The sequence below is a fragment of the Protomyctophum bolini genome (genome assembly GCF_963924005.1).
Source record: "Protomyctophum bolini genome assembly, chromosome: 19".
Classification (NCBI taxonomy): Eukaryota; Metazoa; Chordata; class Actinopteri; order Myctophiformes; family Myctophidae; genus Protomyctophum; species Protomyctophum bolini.
In genome coordinates this window covers 28648574-28667126 of record NC_137880.1, presented here as the reverse complement: position 1 = coordinate 28667126, position 18553 = coordinate 28648574, and the positions used below count along the sequence as shown (strand labels likewise).

Here is an 18553-nt window from a genome sequence, read left to right as displayed (position 1 = left end):
ATGGCTGGTTAAAACTCATATGAGGTTATAGGGGACTTACATGGCCGGTTAAGACTGAGGTTATGGTTATTAAGGTGAGAGTTAGGGTTAGATTTGGTCTTAGGGTTTGTAATGTCAGACAACGTTTGAGACGATTGTCTCCAAAACGACACAATATAACGTTTGGCGCTGGAGACGGTGCCGGTAGGTCAGTAGACGCGTCTACTGGAGCATTGAGTGCTCTGATTAAACGTGATTTTTGTCCCTTTCAATGCATTGATGGCATTCGAATCCGCTATCAATGTCTATTGTCGGTGACCTCATGGAACTGACCAATCACTGCCAGTCCCAGATACAATAAGGCCCCTTTTTCCGTCACATCCAATCATGTGTTTTGGTTTTCTCTTTTTTTTTTGTGGACACATAAATTAACTTCTATTCATTTCTAGTTGGAGATTGGAGGACCTTCCATTTATTCTCCTCGTTTCCCGCTATGTTTTCCTGTCATCCTGAATATAGGCTGTGACGTCCGCTCCCTACGAGCTCAGTTTTCTTAACCTACTTTGGAGACAAGAGTTTCTATAACTTTTCAGATCATTGTTTGTGCTGAATGTCAGGAAAGATCTTATCCAGTGTTAAATGCATCATATATAGCGACGGTATCAGCCTCAATTAGAGCTCATATTACTTTCCAAACTGCTCCCTCTAGAGATTCTCCCATTGTGTTTAGGGCTTCAAGGGAACTCTCTCTCTATACATCTCAGTTTGTTTACTGTATATCTTTGACCTCACGGGTGTACAGACTGTAAATCCAGAGCACAGACTGAGCTATTTATGTGAGGTGATACCATAAACTTTAGATAGCTATTTGATATTTCCATGCATTACACAATTTGGCTCTTGTGTCTTATGATGTATCTTGTAAGACAGTAGTTTCTAGACCGGTGCATCGGCCTAAACGGGGGACCACACAAAGTTGGGAACGATATAAATGTACCCGTCTGTCTGTCCGTGTCCCTTTAAAGCCCATATATGGATATTTCTATATCCGTCTGTCTGTGTCCTTTTTTAACCCAAATGGAATGCAGGCCACTCTATGACGTCAGTACTATGACGTCATATTGATGACATGAGAATACTCAATTTATGGATATTTGGGAATTTGTGCTCCAGATTGTGGGCATATGGACGTTTGTGACCATTTTCAGCCAGCTTTGAGAAATGCACATTTATATTATTCTGCGCATAAAAATCTAGTTTAAAGTGGTCTCATATGGGCATGTTACAGTTGTGATGTCCACTGTCCATGCACAAGGCAATTGTAATAAAGGCTATGGCCATAAAACCTGGCCTAGATATTGGCCGTGGCTCAGTGGTCCAGGCACCCTGGCTAGTAGTCCAGTCTGGCAGTGTGCCACGGGTTCGACTCCCGATCCCGACGGCCTTTGCTGCATGTCACCCCCCATCTCTCTCCCCATGTCCTGTCAGCCTACTGTCTATCCCTTTATAAAAAAATATTAAAGCCACAAACAAACATCAAAATATGTTTTTGAGGTGGTCTTTTGTAGGTGTTGAGCACCAAGAACATTTTGACAAGCACAGTGAAGTGCTTGAAAGTGCAATTTATTATGCTTGCTCTGTTATTGGCAACTCGTCCCAACAATACCTGAGCAGTCCTTGTACGACGTTATGAACTCCAATGTCTCCGCCCATCTGGTTCTCCAAGCAGGATAACAATGACTATACTGTTGGTTATCTACTTGTTTTACACGGCGGTGTCGTGTGTCACTGTCACCGTTTGGTTTCTGTGAAAGTGGAAGGTGTTGTGAATTTATTGTTCAGGGGCTGTTCTGCGAGGGCTGGGCATGGTGTGTCAAACGTTCCAGGTTGTAAGATAACCACGCAGCTGGCCGCTGACCCACAGCAGGCCTGTCCTGATAGCTGAGAGTCCACTGGTACAATGGTCACTCACTGCCAGTGTTGGAAAACATGCTCACGTGTTTTACTTGAGTAAAAGTATCAATACAGCAATGTAGAAATACTCTGTTGCAAGTAAAAGTCCGGAATTCAAAAAGTACAAAGTTGTCAGCATCAAACTGTAAAGCACCAAAAGCAGAATGACCCATTTTTAAATGTATACAAATCTTTTGAAAATAGCAGATCTGCAACGACACATTGTGAACCTGTAGATCGGCTATTTTCAAATAGCCGAAATGTATATAGGGCTGAGAAGTGGTTAATGTATGTTTTGTAATAATAATCAAGTATAATATTTGTCTCTGAAATGTAGTGTAGTAGAAGTAAAAGTACATTGAGTATTGACATACTCAAGTAATGTAAATGTTAATTTCCACTACTGCTCACTACCTCAGTAGGTCACATATATCGACTGACCAAAGAAACGAAAGCTTCTGGAGTTGCGTCGACGTGTGTGTGCGACTGTGCGTGTGTGTGCGTGTGCGCACGTGTTTCTCTCTGCAGCTTCTAAGGTTAGCTTGTTTGTCAGCATTTTGTCTTTGTTTCTGCGCTTTGATAACCGTCTTATAAAAGGTCAGCGTTATCCAAGGCGGGCTACATTCGCACGGTTTCATGTGCAGTCTCGTATTCCCCGTAGCATCCAGAGCCCTGTTGAAAAAGAAACGTGGAAGTGAGAAAGTGGTGTCTGCTGACAGGAGCCAAGAGCTGCTGTATCAATCCCAGGAAGCCTTTGCTCCAGGAGGCAGGAACAACGGCTACTGGCCCCGGCTAAGGGGACTTTCCTCTGCCTGACAGTTAGGATGCAGAACAATACACATGACTATGACCACTTGCTCTGGCATGCCTTTACACTCAGACACACGTACACACACGTACACCCTCACAGCAGGTTGCGCTTTGAGGTCTCAGTCCTGTGATCTGTGCTGAGTGTGCTCCTGTCTGTTTTCGGACACCACGCTGCCATTGCCATGTTCAATGAACAAACGCCACGGGAACTTAGCCTGGCATTGCTAGACTAATATCACTGCGTAGGTATTATTCTGGAACGTCGTTGTTGAAGATTTATTTCCAGATTTATTTACAAACAGATTCTAACGTCGCAGCAAAGAAATCTCACTTTGAATAGTGGGCTCTGATTAGTCACCCACAACTCTGGGGTGAGCGAAATCTAATTAAAACCGAGGAGGGCCAGACCAATTTCACCAGGGGTTTGTTTTCCTTTCCTGTTGCAGATTGGTCTGGATTCCAGACTAGAACTAGAACTAGAAGTGACAGATTGGTAAACGGTGGCTGTGTGGATGGAGAAGGGAAGCAGGTCTGAGGCTGTGGTGTGGTGCCATGTCCCTGCAGGGCTCTGGGCAATGTGACCATGTGGTGCCATGTCCCTGCAGGGCTCTGGGCAATGTGACCATGTGTTGCCATGTCCCTGCAGGGCTCTGGGCAATGTGACCATGTGGTGCCATGTCCCTGCAGGGCTCTGGGCAATGTGACCATGCGGTGCCATGTCCCTGGGCTCTGGGCAATGTGACCATGTGGTGCCATGTCCCTGCAGGGCTCTGGGCAATGTGACCATGTGGTGCCATGTCCCTGCAGGGCTCTGGGCAATGTGACCCATGTGGTGCCATGTCCCTGCAGGGCTCTGGGCAATGTGACCCAGTTGTCCGTGTGCTTTCGAGGTGAGGCAAGACAGCTTGTCCTTGGGACGTACCTCCTCTTTCTATTTCTTGCTTGCTCTGTCTGGCTTTACATTCTCTGTTTTTCCTACACTGTCCACCCTCTGTTTTGTGTAGTCACCGACAATTCTTTGTTTAAGCCCTCTTTCAAAAATAGCTCAAATTAGCCGATCCAGAAGAACCAGTCACAAGATGTGAGCGTGTTTTTGAAAATGCAAAGGTTCTATGAAAATGATTAGTGGAAGTGGTCTCTTGGACTGCAGCCTCATTATAGTGTTGCTGACACCTTCTCTCTTCCCACCTCTGTCATAATTTTTTATCATTTGCTGTCGCCTGCAGTGTTGGCCGCTGTCCAGTTTCGCAGTGATCATCCCACAACACAAAGTGACAGAGGAGAGAGAGCCTCAATTCATTTGGTAGTAGTGTATGGGGGGGAGGTGGGGGCAGTCGGGACCTACAGTAAGAGAGAGAGGCTGAGAGACTACAGAGTAGTATTGTAGCAGTAACTGGTCAGGATTAGGCTGCTCCGACGTACATGCTCCTCTCTCTCTCGTCCTTCTCTCTCTCTCCCCCTCCCTCCCTCTCTCGCTCTCTCCTCCCAGTGGGCAACGAGTTCTGTTGTGTTCCGCTTCCATCTGTTCCCCCCCACTCCTCTCTCTCTCTCTCTCTCTCTCTCTGTCTCTCTAACTCTCTCGCTCTAGAACTGACCTCATAGAGGTGCGGACGCTGTCCTGACATGGGGCGTCCAGACATCAGCCCTCGCTAGACCACACCACTCGGTGTCTTTAGAGCGCTTGCGAGCCTTCCTAGTTCCTTGTCTAAGATAACCTATTATGGGCCTATGGGAATAACCTGCCAACGAAAGGATACTGGATATGATTGAGCAAGAAAAGTACAGTCACTGGAATGGTCCCTAAGGTGAGTTGGACGTTTCTGTTATGGATTCTGTTTTCGTGCCAGTCGGGGACTTCATGCACAGCTATATACACTTCCAAGATACGATGCTTTAACTCATTTCCGAGGTTTGTGAACCAGCAGGTTATGGAGTGTAATTAGGGTTAATCTGCTGTAAATCGGGGTGTATTGTAGATGTCAGGGTTTGTGCTTCAGCCCTGTACAAAGCACTACTGTTCAGGATTTCTGTGCTTTTTTAAAAGTCTAGCTCTCCGTCTAATCATAATTGTAGTGGCTGATGGTGCTGAGCCACTCGGACCTCCAATTATTCTGTCCAGAGTTTCAATTTAGTGTGACGCTAATGGCAGCTCTGCCCTGCGCTCTAATTAGATGGCATGAGACCACTGCTATTAGACTGCAAGTTCATGTTTGAGCTTGGGAGCCTTTGACCACTACTTTGTTGCTGTGTGTGCATGTGCGTTGTGCGTGCGTGTTCTTTTCTGTCTACTGGGAGGTATAACCAGCCAGTAATACCTCCTACTTTGTGTGTGTTTTATTCTGGGAGCATGCAGTAATGCAGGGCAGAGGTATAGCTTTGACACTTGTTTTTGTATTATTTACATTTTACAAAATGTACATCATATAAAAAGAAAACAAAAACAAAACAAACAATAAAAAAAGTATGAAGATCTCCCAAGAGAACAAAATACTTTTGAGTGTGTGAGTGGGCTTGTGTGTGTGCGCGCGTGTGTGTGTGCGCGCGTGCGTGTGTGTGTGTGTGTGTGTGTGTGTGTGAGAGAGAGCTCGTCGCGTCCTCATTCTGTTGGCCCTAACTAGATCACCCAGTCTAAATGCGTCACGCAGGGAGAGAGGGAGACGAGAAAAGAGAGCACATTTGTTATTAAACTAGTTTTTGGTCGGATAGTATTAGGCTAGTTGTTTTTAGATTTCCTGCTTAATGACATGACTTTACATCGTGTTCACCTTTAGCATCCATCTCATGCTATGGTATCACTAACATATAAGCAGCATCCATTTGCTGCTTGTATGTTAAAAACATATAAGCAGCAAAACATAAAACAAGTTAAAATCATGTCTTCTATCACTACTAGAATGTGTTCAGTAAAGGCCTCTGAAAGAAAAGCCAAGCAAAATGGTAATGTAAACAATCTATATACAGTCCATTCGTTTATGTTGCTGTATACAGGTCCGTGGAACCAATTAACCATCTCTCACTCTCGATATTTTCTCCAATACATAGACTGTACATTTCCTTATGGCAAAGGCAGAGGAAAACTTCCCACTCTCCACCCCAGCCCCCCCACACTTCTCCTTTCCTGTCCGACCCTTGTCTTGCATTTTAATCTGAGGCCAAACACAGCTTCCTCTGTCCATCCGCCTCACATACGCATTTGTCCTGCATAGTCACAACGAACAACCCCAAAAAAACGACATGTGTCATTTCATAAAAATAAACACAAATTGGAGGTATTCGTCACTGCTAGATAGTATACATCCCCAAATGGTTGTCTCAGTTCATTATACAGTAAGTGTCGTTTCTTAAATTAAGCTGTTAAGACTGATAATTGAATATGTATATAAACATGTCATGAGTCAGGAATTTGCATGTTAATGTCATGACAGTGTATTACGTGTGTGTGTGTGTGTGTGTGTGTGTGTGTGTGTGTGTGTGTGTGTGTGTGTGTGTGTGTGTGTGTGTGTGTGTGTGTGTGTGTGTGTGTGTGTGTGTGTGTGTGTGTGTGTGTGTGTGTGTGTGTGTGTGTGTGTGTGTGTGTGTGTGTGTGTGTGTGTGCGTGCGCGCATTGTGTGTGTGTGGGCTAGCTGGCGTGAGGTCTCCTAAATAAGTTGTGGTCTATCTGGCTGTACACCAACTCCACAGCTATTTAGTATTCAAGAATTCATCCCCAAACCAAAGTCATGATTCTTGTCAGAAGAAATCTTTTGTTCTCCCCTTCCGTCTCCTCTGGCCATTTATCACACCCTATAACTCTTACATTTAGCTTTCTCTTCCACAGTACTGCTAATTTGAACATACGTACTAACTAACACTGTACCACATTACTAAAATTAGCATACTAACATAACATTAGCCTCCTTGGTAAAATGCTTTTCTTGTCTGTTGTTGTTGTCGATGTAACAGCTGTTGCTATTCCAGTCCTTGTTTTGTCTGCCGTAAGGGAGAGAAGGCCTGGACTTTACTCCCAACTCCTCCGGCCAATTCCAAGGGATTCCTCTTCTTATATAAGGCTAAATTGATGCCTCCTCAGTCAGAATTCTGTCCAGCTAGAGTCAGCCAGACATTCCTGGACTTGTCCCGGCACTGAGGCCAGACTTCTGCAGCCCCAGGGAATACCGTCCAGGAATCCAGAAATCTCATAAAACTGGAGGAGAGTTAATGACAGGAAATGTTAATCGGTGACATTGGGGAGTTTTTAGCCATGGTTGTTAATAGTCATTCAATTAGACTATAATTGATTTATTTGATTTATTTTAACAGCAGAATGGCGTATTTGTAGTTGTTGGCCAATCACTGGTAGTCTGACTCCGGATTAATTCTCTGGAAGATCACATTTATTTGGACTCGGGCAGCCCGACTTTCTTTGGAAAAATAGCTTTCTCTTTCTCTGTTTCAGACTGTTTTTTTGTTTTTCAACTGTGAGAAATGGAACTGCGAAGTGCCGTGCGTTGCATCTACAACTGGCACATGTTGCTAACATCAGGCAGGCAGGAATCTGTTGGGCAGGCAGAACAATTGGCTGTGAAGTAGATGTTGGTGTGGGCGTGTGCATGTGTTAGGCTTACTATTAGGAAACGGTTCAGGTTTGGGTTAGAATTTGGCATTTAGATTAGGTTAGGTTTAGGGGTTTGGAGTTATGATTGATACATAGTTGTGCACCGGAAATATTATGTATTTATTATAACATTTAGGGTTAGGCCTCGATTAGTCCACTAATCGATTGAGGGAGTATTAGTCGACTACCAATCTCTTAGTCAATGTTCTTCTTTTTTGTTGCATGATTCGACTTAGAGATTGGCCTAATTTGTTATATTACACTGTTTTGTTATGGCTTTCCTCTAGCTCCTTTTGCCACTCGCTCTGCGTTGCGGCGTTCAGAGTATGGGTTTTTATGCCATTCAGACTATGGGTTTCATGGGTAAGTCTCATAGAGGCAGCCAATCATGAAAAAGTGTCCACTACGGTTCCAGTCGACTCTAGACAACATTTGGCCACTCATAGCCCACTATACAAATCCTTAACATTTATATACTGTAATTACGTTGATGTCCTCACAAGTAGTAGTATTTCCTGTGTGAGTGAGACTGTGTGTGTTCTACTGATAATCCATCTTGGCAATGGTAAGGACAGACAGGCTCTCAGAGGGAGGGGGAAGACTCCCCCACTTCCACCATCACTCACAGTCTCTCTGTCTTTCTCTTCCCCTCCGTCTGCCGTGCCCTCACTCTCCTCTATTGCTCTCTCCATGTTCTTTTCCCCTCCGTCTTCTACTCTAGTCCATCAATTTACATTAAAGGACCCGCCGTCTGACACCCAGAGGTTGCCATAGACACGTATAGGGCCTTCATTTTTTTTACGGGGGCATCTGGGAAAATGAAAAAGCTGTCGGGCTTGTCTGAGGAGAATGACGCACGCACGCACGCTCGCACGCGCACACAATAACAACCATTGTTATAGTTCCATCCAGGGATGTACTGTACAGTTAGGCCCTGTAACTATCTGAACTTCAGTTTGAGTTTACAGTGGTGTTGGAAAGCCACTTGGAAGTGGGGCGGGGGTCGCGAGACACGGCCAAAGCATTTCTGGGGGTCCCCGGCCAAAAGCGTTGAGAACCCCTGTATTAACCCAATGTTATTCTCTTGCGTGCAATCACTCTTTCTCCCTCTCCCTCTCGTTCACTCTGGGATGAGCGCTTGGCTGTTGTCATAGTGACCACAGTACTATGGCCCTGATCATCTTGGCAAATCCACAAACCCTCAGGACCTCTGGTGTGTGTGTGTGTGTGTGTGTGTGTGTGTGTGTGTGTGTGTGTGTGTGTGTGTGTGTGTGTGTGTGTGTGTGTGTGTGTGTGTGTGTGTGTGTGTGTGTGTGTGCGTGTGCGCCTCTCTGTGTATGTACTTAAACTCTTACTCTCTTGTCATAGCCTGTCGTTGGCCTTGAAGTGGAGAGAGGCCTGTGGTGAAATGTCCTCCAAGTTGACGAGTACATAGAGACGGAACACGAGAAAAGGAAGAATGGTTGGCAGTGGCACAGGGGGGGGGAGCGCGACTAGAGCTAATCAGAAAAGTATAAAAATCGTAAAAATTGATTATTTGTGATTATATGTGGGTTTTTTTTTATCCCCAGCTGGTACAGTTTTAGAGAGGAAGGCAACCCAGACTTAAGCATGCAAACCACTGCCAGTGTTGATTTAGTTGACTAATACTATGACTAATACTATGACTATAACTTTTTGGACTGACGAAAACTAAACTAAAAGACTAAAATATATTGTCAATTTCGTCAACAAATAAAAACTAGACTAATTAATGTTAGGAAGGGACTAGGGGACAACAGATCCAGTACAAGTAAAAGTCACAAGTCATTTTACACTTGGTTGCATGCTAAAAATAGCAGATCTACAAGCTCACAAGCATGTAGATCGGCTATTTTCAGCAAGTGTAAAATGAGCCATTACGACGGCATCAAGGCTCGCCAAAATACATTTTATTTGACTAAATCAACTGATGATTTAGATGTTGTCTCAGTAAGACAGCCCTCCCCCTATCCACAAGGAGGAGCAGTGCACCAAAGCATTATGTGAATTGTAGTCCAGGAACGAAGTGAGCCCATGTGTCCATGGACACTTTGAAAAAAACTAAAATATCTAAAAACACATATTACCCACATAAAAACCCTCAGGAAAGCTTCTCCCAGACATCCTTAAAATAAGATCTGGTTGCAAAAGAGTTAATGGTGCTGTTAAAGCACGTTCACGTCCTTATTTTGGGTGTGTGATTATACTGCGGGCCAAATCCTCGAATAGCAGATTTGTGGTACAGCTACAGTATGTCGCATCATGCTGCATTGTGAACTTGTATTACAACTATTTCTACTACTTTTGCGCAACACTGTTATATGACTATTTCTACTACTTTTATATTAAGTATAGGGCGTTCATTTATGAAACGACCCCCAAAAGATACACAATGTTTCTGCCCAACATCGCAGGACTTACAAAGTAAATCAGAAGAATGCAACATGCTTGTTTTTCTTTCTGCGCCAGTGAAGGGGGTCATCAGATAGGACGGAGCGCGGCTGCAGGTTTCCGTCATCAAAGGGGCCGCGCTTGGCTGAGCCGCGGAGCTCGGATGAGGTCTGTGTTTGTTTGTTTGCCTGGTCAGAGGTGCTCGTTACGGGGATGTGGGAGTCTGTTAAAAGGGCTGGGGGGACGTTTGGAGGGCTGGAGAGGAGCACGGAGGACTTTGTGGGTCAGCGGAGCCTCAGTCCGCAGAGAGGGGTCACGCTTCTTGGGATCTGTTGTGTGCGTGTGTGTGTGTGTGTGCTGCTTTGTATGCGTGCGCGCGCGCGCACAAGCCAGTCCGGTGGGGGGGTCTTCGTCATTGTATTGGTCAGACAGAAGGTGGGGGGGCGGGACTAGGGAGACCCCATGCTGCTGAGACTGGTCTGTGTCTTTCAAAGATGGGCAACAAATAGTCGACACGTCGGTTTCAATGCGTGAGTCTGTGGGGCCCATTGTGTGGAGCGTGTGGTCCTCCTGGTGTGTGTCCTCGTCTCAGAGTCACAGAGACTGTCCTCCTGGTGTGGGTCCTCTAGACAGTGGTGGGCAACTTTGACGATGGAGAGGGACACTATATTTCCACACTCACTCCAGAGGGCCACGTTGCATATTACAGCTACTAATTTAGTAATTAAAGCGGGTTATGTTTGGAATCGTAACAGCTGAAATCAATAATATATCAGTATTCTGCTATTAACCTGCGGGCCACATTAAGTGAAGGTGAGGGCCGCATGTTGCCCCTGTTGCCCCATGTATGCTCTAGGACTGTGGTTCCCAAACTTTTTAGTCTACCCGGCCGGGACCCAAACTAGTGAAAACGGCAGATCTACAAGTTCACAACGAGTCGCTTCACGGCACGTTTTCACTACATCTTCAACTATTTGTTGTTGTTTTTAGATTTTTTAGATTTTTCTTTGATTCATACAAGAAATTACTTAAAATGTTTATGTTTTTAAATAATAATATTTCCTGGTGTCCTCCTGGTGTGTGTCCTCTCAGAGTCACAGAGACTGCCCTCCTGGTGATGGCTCACAGTCTGAGGCTAAATCCTGTGCTGTGCTGATTTAGAACCAAGGACGGGTGTTGTTTTGTTTGCTTATAATTAAAATAAAATGCTCTAAAATTGCACTTAAAAATGGACTCTCCAAAATCGGGTTTGTCTGAGAAATCTGGCGTTAGTCGGGTCAGAGGGTTTTGGGGAGGCGGGGCACCTTTTAGATACTGATCGTTCATCCCCCTTCTTGTAAAGTGCATGTATGTGTGTGATCTCTGGACCAGTGGCACTTCAACTGCCTGCTGGGCTGTGTGCACAGCGCACGCACGCACGCACACACACAGTCACACACACACACACACACACACACACACACACACACACACACACAGTCACACACATGCGTGCGTGTGCGCGCATGACACACAGACAGACAGACAGATAGACACACACACACACACACAAACACACACACACACACACACACACACACACACACACACACACACTAGTTCTATTAACATGTATCTGATGCTTGTCAGCCTACGTGTGTGAGACAACCTAAGAAGTTTATTTTTCAGAGAGAGAGAGAGACAGAGAGGGGGAGAGAGAGAGAGAGAGAGAGAGAGAGAGGGCTCTTTACTGTGGAAGTCTTCAGCTCCTTCTAATTTGCTGCAGGAGGGAGGAGGGAGGAGCCAGAGGGAGGGGAATGCCCAGCAGGGAGGGAGCATAGGCCATTCACTGTGACACACACATACACACCCACATGCACGCACGCACACACTCGGACCTACACACATGCACATTTTTTGAGACACACAAGACGACACAGTGTGGATGAGTTGCCGCAGGAGAGAGGGAGAGGGGCGTTGAGGCATTCTGAGACACAGCGCAACAGACAGAACTCAGTCTCAGTTGGAACAGATTTCTCAGTAAACTACAGAGAGAGATAGAAGAAAGGAAAGAAAGCAAGGGTCACTTTCCACAACTCTACCAGTGAGTGGAACGCGCACACGCATTTTTGTTTGTGTTTTGGAGTACAGCGGATGGCACGCTTACTGCCAGGAGTAGGACATCAGAATGAGGACTGGCTGAGTGGAACACAGGGAGTCTGTCTGTCTGCATCCCTACCGCAGTCCTGGGACTATACCCTGGATAATGTGACCTCCTCAGAAGTGCTGTTTTCCTCCCAACCCTGCATGTGATTGTTGAGCGTCTGACCTCCCCTCGGTTTGATTTCTCGTTGAAGGAGAGCCAAGCCGCAATGCCTACTGGTAAGCAGGAACATCTACCGTCTTCTACACAGCTTTTGATACTTGGCTCCTGTCCCGCAGCATGTCCAAGCCGTAGACACTTCTCATCTAGGGTTTCACAGAGGAAAGGTGTTTTTTATTAATGTGGTGATGTCGGGTGATGGCAGTTCATAAGAGATCTTGCTTAAGGTACAGTATTGCAAGTCTGCGCAAACCTCACCAAAGGGATTTTTAACCACTCACTTACACCTCACAGTGTAATTGTTTCAAATATTCTGTGGTGAAAAGACTGGAGTTTAGGAGGCTGTTTGCTGAGTATCCTGTTAGGAATGTAGTTTGTTGGATTTTATTCATGAGGATATGATGTTCCTTTATACACACTGGTTCTATTGTAGTGGGAAACGTTTACCTGTTCTAAACTTGAGAACGTGACTTAATCGACCCTCTCCGGTAATGACGAGGTCCCTCCTATAGCCTCTGATGGTTTTACAGTACTACAGTACGTAGTGTTTGTCTTGCCCCCCCCAATCTCCCCCCCCCCCCCCCCCCCTCACAGTTGTCAGTTGAGTATTTTAGGTCCTTTGTGCGGCGTTGTGATATTGTTCCTGCTGCTGTCAGAGTTGTGTGAAGTGCCTTTGCAGCGTTCTCCTGTTGAACTGTGTTTTCTGCTTGTTTTCTCGCCGCTGCAACTGACCAGAAAGTGTTTTCTCTCTGGGTTAGGTTAGGTTTTCCTGCTGATGCTGTGGCTCCAGGGGGTTCCAGCGCCCACACATTATTATTATCTTTGATAACTGTGCTGTGTTATAAATGCATATGCAACATGATTGCAGATTAGAGTATACCATATTATATAGATACTAACTAATTTTGCTAGTTGTATATGAAGTAACAACAAAAAAATAATTGCAATTGCAATTTAGCCACCATACATTTATATAAAAAAATGAATAACGTTCAATCCTCCTCATTTCTCAGAAAGCCATTAGTCAAGGCATGTGTCAGTCTGCTCTCACTGAGTGTCACGTTGACTGACTGCTGTTTGGGGAGTGCTGAGATGCCTCTCTGCAGCCTGTGACCCAAATTAGAGCCCTGAAGGCCGGGGGATGTTACTGGGGGGGATGGGGTGGTAGGTGACTTGGGAGGTGGGGGGGGATAATTACTGTTTGAGTGAAGTCTTTGGTTTGGAGGTGCTGGAGACAATGGACCCTCTTCCACTTTCCACCCGCCCAGCTTGAGTGGTTAAACAATAAGAATGAAGTGAACCGTAGCCTTGGCGTGAAATGTATTATTTTCAGGTTCTGGAATCTGGATTTGTTTCCAATACATTGCATTTATTGGCTACTTTAGCTTCTTTTTTATGATGTACCATTCGGGGTGCATACTTAGTTTAGACTAGTCATCGGTTAGACATGGGTTAGGTTTAGGTGTGCTGCCCCGTGGGAGGTTAGGTTTAGGGTGAGGGTTTGAGATATGTTGTAGTTGTAGGACTAATGACTGGTCTAACCAATGACTAGTCTAAACCAAAAACTGTCTAAACTAAGTACTGCACCCGTACCATTCTGGTTATAATGGAAATGTAAAAAAAACACAGAACATGAGGGGGCCTGGACCGTCGCTGGTTCTGGAAGGTTCTGGGTTACCATTGGTAGTTGAAAAGAGCCATTTAAGACCTACAGCCCAAGCTGCTGTGAGGTGGCAGCCTATGGGGGAAGTCTACTCTCTCACAGACAATGCAGATCAATAGCGTGTGTGTGTGTGTGTGTGTGTGGAGACACATACTTCCCACAGATTACAACCACACACAGATTTTGAAAACATGACCAATGACAAAAAACTTGCATATCTGCTGGGCGAAGTACAACAATGTGCAAACACAGCAGCAAGATTCGTGAGTTGCTGTGATAGGAGAAGGATATCAAACGGAACACAACCACCCTAAAGACTATTCATTGTGTATATTCCTGCACTATACCTGCATCCAGTGATCTTGGTACATAGAAATGGATCTATTTGAAGATTCTGACTTTCAAATGTACATCATTTTTGTTTTGATTGTATCGTTGTATTGTGCTTTGGCAATGTTTTCTCATGCCAATAAAGCCCATTGAAGTGTGTGTGTGTGTGTGTGTGTGTGTGTGTGTGTGTGTGTGTGTGTGTGTGTGTGTGTGTGTGTGTGTGTGTGTGTGTGTGTGTGTGTGTGTGTGTGTGTGTGTGTGTGTGTGTGTGTGTGTGTGTGTGTGTGTGTGTGTGTGTGTGTGTGTGTGTGTGTGTGTGTCACGCAGGGGGTTGCTCTGCAGTCTACAGATAGATAGAAAGTGTGTGCGCGCGTGCGGTTATAGAGTGACAGTGAAGGAGAAGTGGATGCAGAACTATTTCAGGTCTAGTGGTGTGTTTTTTTTTCTGTAAGCTGAAATCCAATCAGGTCGGAGAATGAGGCTAGTGTGTCACCCTCAGAGGGCGGGCCAGGGTGTGTGCAGCAGGGGTTGTGGGGGGGTGTCCCACAGGGACTGAGATTCTGTGTGTGTGTGTGTGTGTGTGTGTGTGTGTGTGTGTGTGTGTGTGTGTGTGTGTGTGTGTGTGTGTGTGTGTGTGTGTGTGTGTGTGTGTGTGTGTGTGTGTGTGTGTGTGTGTGTGTGTGTGTGTGTGTGTGTGTGTGTGTGTGTGTGTGTGTGTGTGTGTGTGTGTGTGTGTGTGTGTGTGTGTGTGTGTCTGAAAATAGGGGGTGTTAGTTTACGGATGGAGGGTTTCCCACAGAGCCCAAACACCCAACCTCTCCAACCCTTAAACTATGCTGCACATTCCCAGCTGATCACACATTGTGTTAGGAAGTAGGAACACAATGAAAAAATCCATAGGATTACAGAGGCAGCATTTACATGCCTATATTTACATGCCTACATGTACTGACCCATTCCATATTACTGTTGATACTCTGTAGGCCTACATATCTTTGTTCCCTCCCCTGGCCCCCCCAAGCGTCTTTGAGTTACTATGCAAAGCGCTATATAAGTCCCAGATATTATTATTACTATATGCCCATTTTACTGGTGATAGATTGTGCATGATACTTATGCCATAGATATTAGCACATTTATCTCTGCCAGGCCGGGAGGTTGTGATAATTTTGCCACTAGTGTCCGTGTGTGAGTGAGTGACTAACACTGTGAGTCCGGAGTTAATTTAGCAAATCGCCGGACGGTTCGGCGTCGAGCATTTAAAGGAAAACATTTTCAAATCTCCCTGAGTCATGGTTTCGCTATGCCAGCCAGCTTTGCATTTTGGCTTTATAACCTTTGAACCATAGTTTTGCACAATCAAAATGTATTTTTCCTTGGATCATGGGCGCATTCAATTTAATATAGGCTCATGTTTGGCAAAAAATGGCCAAAACGTATAACTAGTTATAACTAGTTAGGCTAGTTATAATGGTCCATATTACCTTATGCTAAACATTATAACTAGTTAGGCTAACTAGTTATAATGGTCAATATTGCCTTATGCTAAACTGGACTGGATCAGTCCAGGGGCAGATAAGAGTGCCAGGCCTGTCCTTAAGTCTATTTATATGGGCGCTCGGGTGGCGCAGTGGTAACGTAGCTGTCCACCACCACAGACTGGGGGTTTGAATCCACCATGGAGCCTCTACATATAAGAAAGAACACAGATGGCCTTGGGCTCCTCACTGGCACGTCAGTAGGATACAACAGCAGTGACACCGCACAGAAATGTGTAAGGGGAGGAAGTCATTGCGGTAACAACTGAATTGGGGAGAAAAAGGTGCCTTATTTCTAATTAATTTGTGTTATTGTACTACTACTATTGTGTGTCTGTACTCTTCCCTCTATTGTGGTGCTTCTATGAGAATTGAATTTCCCTTGGGATCAATAAAGGTCTATCTATCTTTTGTGGTTGACATCTCATAAATGTTAAAGGCAGAGTGTGTGTGTGTGTGTGTGTGTGTGTGTGTGTGTGTGTGTGTTAAAGGGTCATCTTATCATAACTAAAAGAAAACACTGCCAGTTGTGTATGCGAGTGGCGTTTGGCGTTTGTTCAAATTTTGCGCTAGTGGAATTATTGTCTATGGGCCAGTGAAACCCACAGAGGTTCTGTTAAAGAGCGTATCTCTTGTCTATGGGCCAGTGAAACCCACAGAGGTTCTGTTAAAGAGCGTATCTCTTGTCTATGGGCCAGTGAAACCCACAGTGGTTCTGTTAAAGAGCGTATCTCTTGTCTATGGGCCAGTGAAACCCACAGAGGTTCTGTTAAAGAGCGTATCTCTTGTCTATGGGCCAGTGAAACCCACAGAGGTTCTGTTAAAGAGCGTATCTCTTGTCTATGGGCCAGTGAAACCCACAGTGGTTCTGTTAAAGAGCGTATCTCTTGTCTATGGGCCAGTGAAACCCACAGTGGTTCTGTTAAAGAGCGTATCTCTTGTCTATGGGCCAGTGAAACCCACAGAGGTTCTGTTAAAGAGCATATCTCTTTTCACCGCCTGCCTCCAGGAGGTTGAAATACGGTTGTGTGATCGTTGCAGCATGTGCTGCTAAGCCTTGTTCCCGGCTAAAGCATTAGATGAGGGAATACTTGGTCTTTTAAAGTAAACAATGTCTCTTCTCTGGCCTTTTTCCTCTTTCCACCCATACCTTTACCTGCTCCTCCTCCATTGTTCTGAAAACAGATGTTTTAATAACATTTGATTGATGCAGTCATGGAGTATTCATATCGGTTTCCCAAAATGTTCTGCCTGTAGTTCTCTCTCTCTCTCTCTCTCTCTCTCTCTCTCTCTCTCTCTCTCTCTCTATTTCTTCCCAGTCATTGGAGCCATGAGTCTCTCTGTTCCTTCCCAGGTCGTTGGCGCCTCGAGTGTGAAATCCTGCGTGACATTTTAAGGTCCTTAGCGTCAGCAGAGATCAAGCCTGTGTCTCTATCAGATGGGTCGAGGTCGACCTCAAAGTGGACACTGGGGCCTGTGTGGCTCTGCTTCTGACGCTGGAACTAAACCATCCAGTCAGACAGGATAGATTGTGAGGGGGACAAAAGCTCTCCACGTGGCAGAGAAAACGATATTCTGTCACCTAGCGCTAACGTACAATGTCTGGTCTAGTGGAGAACAGCTGAGGGTGACGTGGAAGATCAATTTGAGATAGAGAGCGATGTCTTTTCGGGAGGGCAGGATGCCGACAAAGGGAGGCTTCAAGATGAGACAGAAAGAGAGTGGGTGATTGAAAGACGGGACAGTAGTCGAGGAGGGGGTGGCATTTGACGCATGACCTTTTCTCTTCTCCTTTCTTCCCACTTTCATTCTATTAGTGAATTAGTCCACTGACCCCACTGTATCTCTGTCTCTCTCTCTCATGATCGCGTGTGTCCTCCCTCTGACACGTTTGCTTGATCCCTTATCTTTTTAATCACAGCTGAAACCATTGCCATGAGCTATCAAGGAGCAGACAATGATATGGCAAATAACTCCTCCACTTATGACACGCACACGCGCGCACACACACACACACACACACACACACACACACACACACACACACACACACACACACACACACACACACACACACACACTGGTATCGGTGCAGCCCTTCCATAATTATTTTCGACAAATATGGCCTCCAGGCTGAATGATGGTTCCTGAAAGATATTTTCAGTGGTCGTCGCTGTTTTGCATTTATTTTGCAGATATTATTTATTATTATATTTTGCTGTTTATTGAAATGTTTTCTGCAGCTTATTTTCCTGTTAAAAGCACCGTGTAAAGCACTTTCTAACGCAATTTTGAAAGGTGCTATATATTTATATAATTCAAGTTTTATTACTATTATTATTCAACCAGACACACACATACAAAAGCAAGCAATCAGTCTGCGTTTAGACATTCATAGGAAGCACAGACAGTGTGTTTGTGTCTGTTTCAGTGTGTTCACAGAAAAAGGGAAGCCCACATTAATTCCAACGTGGAAAGGTTTTCCACTGTGCTTTATGTCCATGTATCATTACGATTTTATGGCCATTCTCTAGCGCTATTATAAGAGTTTTATGTGTACATTTAGAGTCATAATATGCAAGTGATAATTGCGGCCGTCCTCTTGAACTGTTCCAGGAGACTTGTGTTTGGTTGGGAAACTTGGGAATAACATGCATGTCCAAGTTTTAAGACTAAAGCCGGAGTTATACTTATGCGTGGATGTCATGAATCGGAAATAGCGAATCTACAAGCTCCCAACACGTTGCAGCGCGGTCTGTTGTGAGCTAATCTCTCACAACAGATTTGACTAACAGCAGAATCTTTCAGAACCACTGCTTTAAACATATAGTTTGTTCTAAGCAGGAATAAACACAGAAGCACCCGGGCATAAAAAGGGGGTGCCTTGGACACATGCATCTGTCATGCTCACATGAGCCTTGGTTCAACCTTTATTCAAAGCGCTTTACATAGATTGTGCAGACCAGTGGTCT

General features: G+C 45.0%; 1 protein-coding gene across 2 annotated transcripts in view; it reads left to right on the top strand.

Moving 5' to 3' along the window:
• Positions 1–4336: 4336 nt before the first annotated feature.
• Positions 4337–18553, top strand: part of LOC308334349 (pleckstrin homology domain-containing family G member 1) — a 49294-nt gene continuing 35077 nt past the window's right edge. The window contains exon 1 of one of the 2 annotated variants that reach the window (XM_080791071.1): positions 4337–4547. Coding sequence is in view for 1 of the 2 variants with exons in the window: in XM_080791070.1 (XP_080647196.1) it covers positions 12100–12109 (10 nt within the window). In the remaining variant the exon portion in view is untranslated. Of the gene's footprint in view, positions 4548–11665; positions 12110–18553 lie in introns of those variants that run through there. The other variant, XM_080791070.1, reaches the window with a different exon arrangement.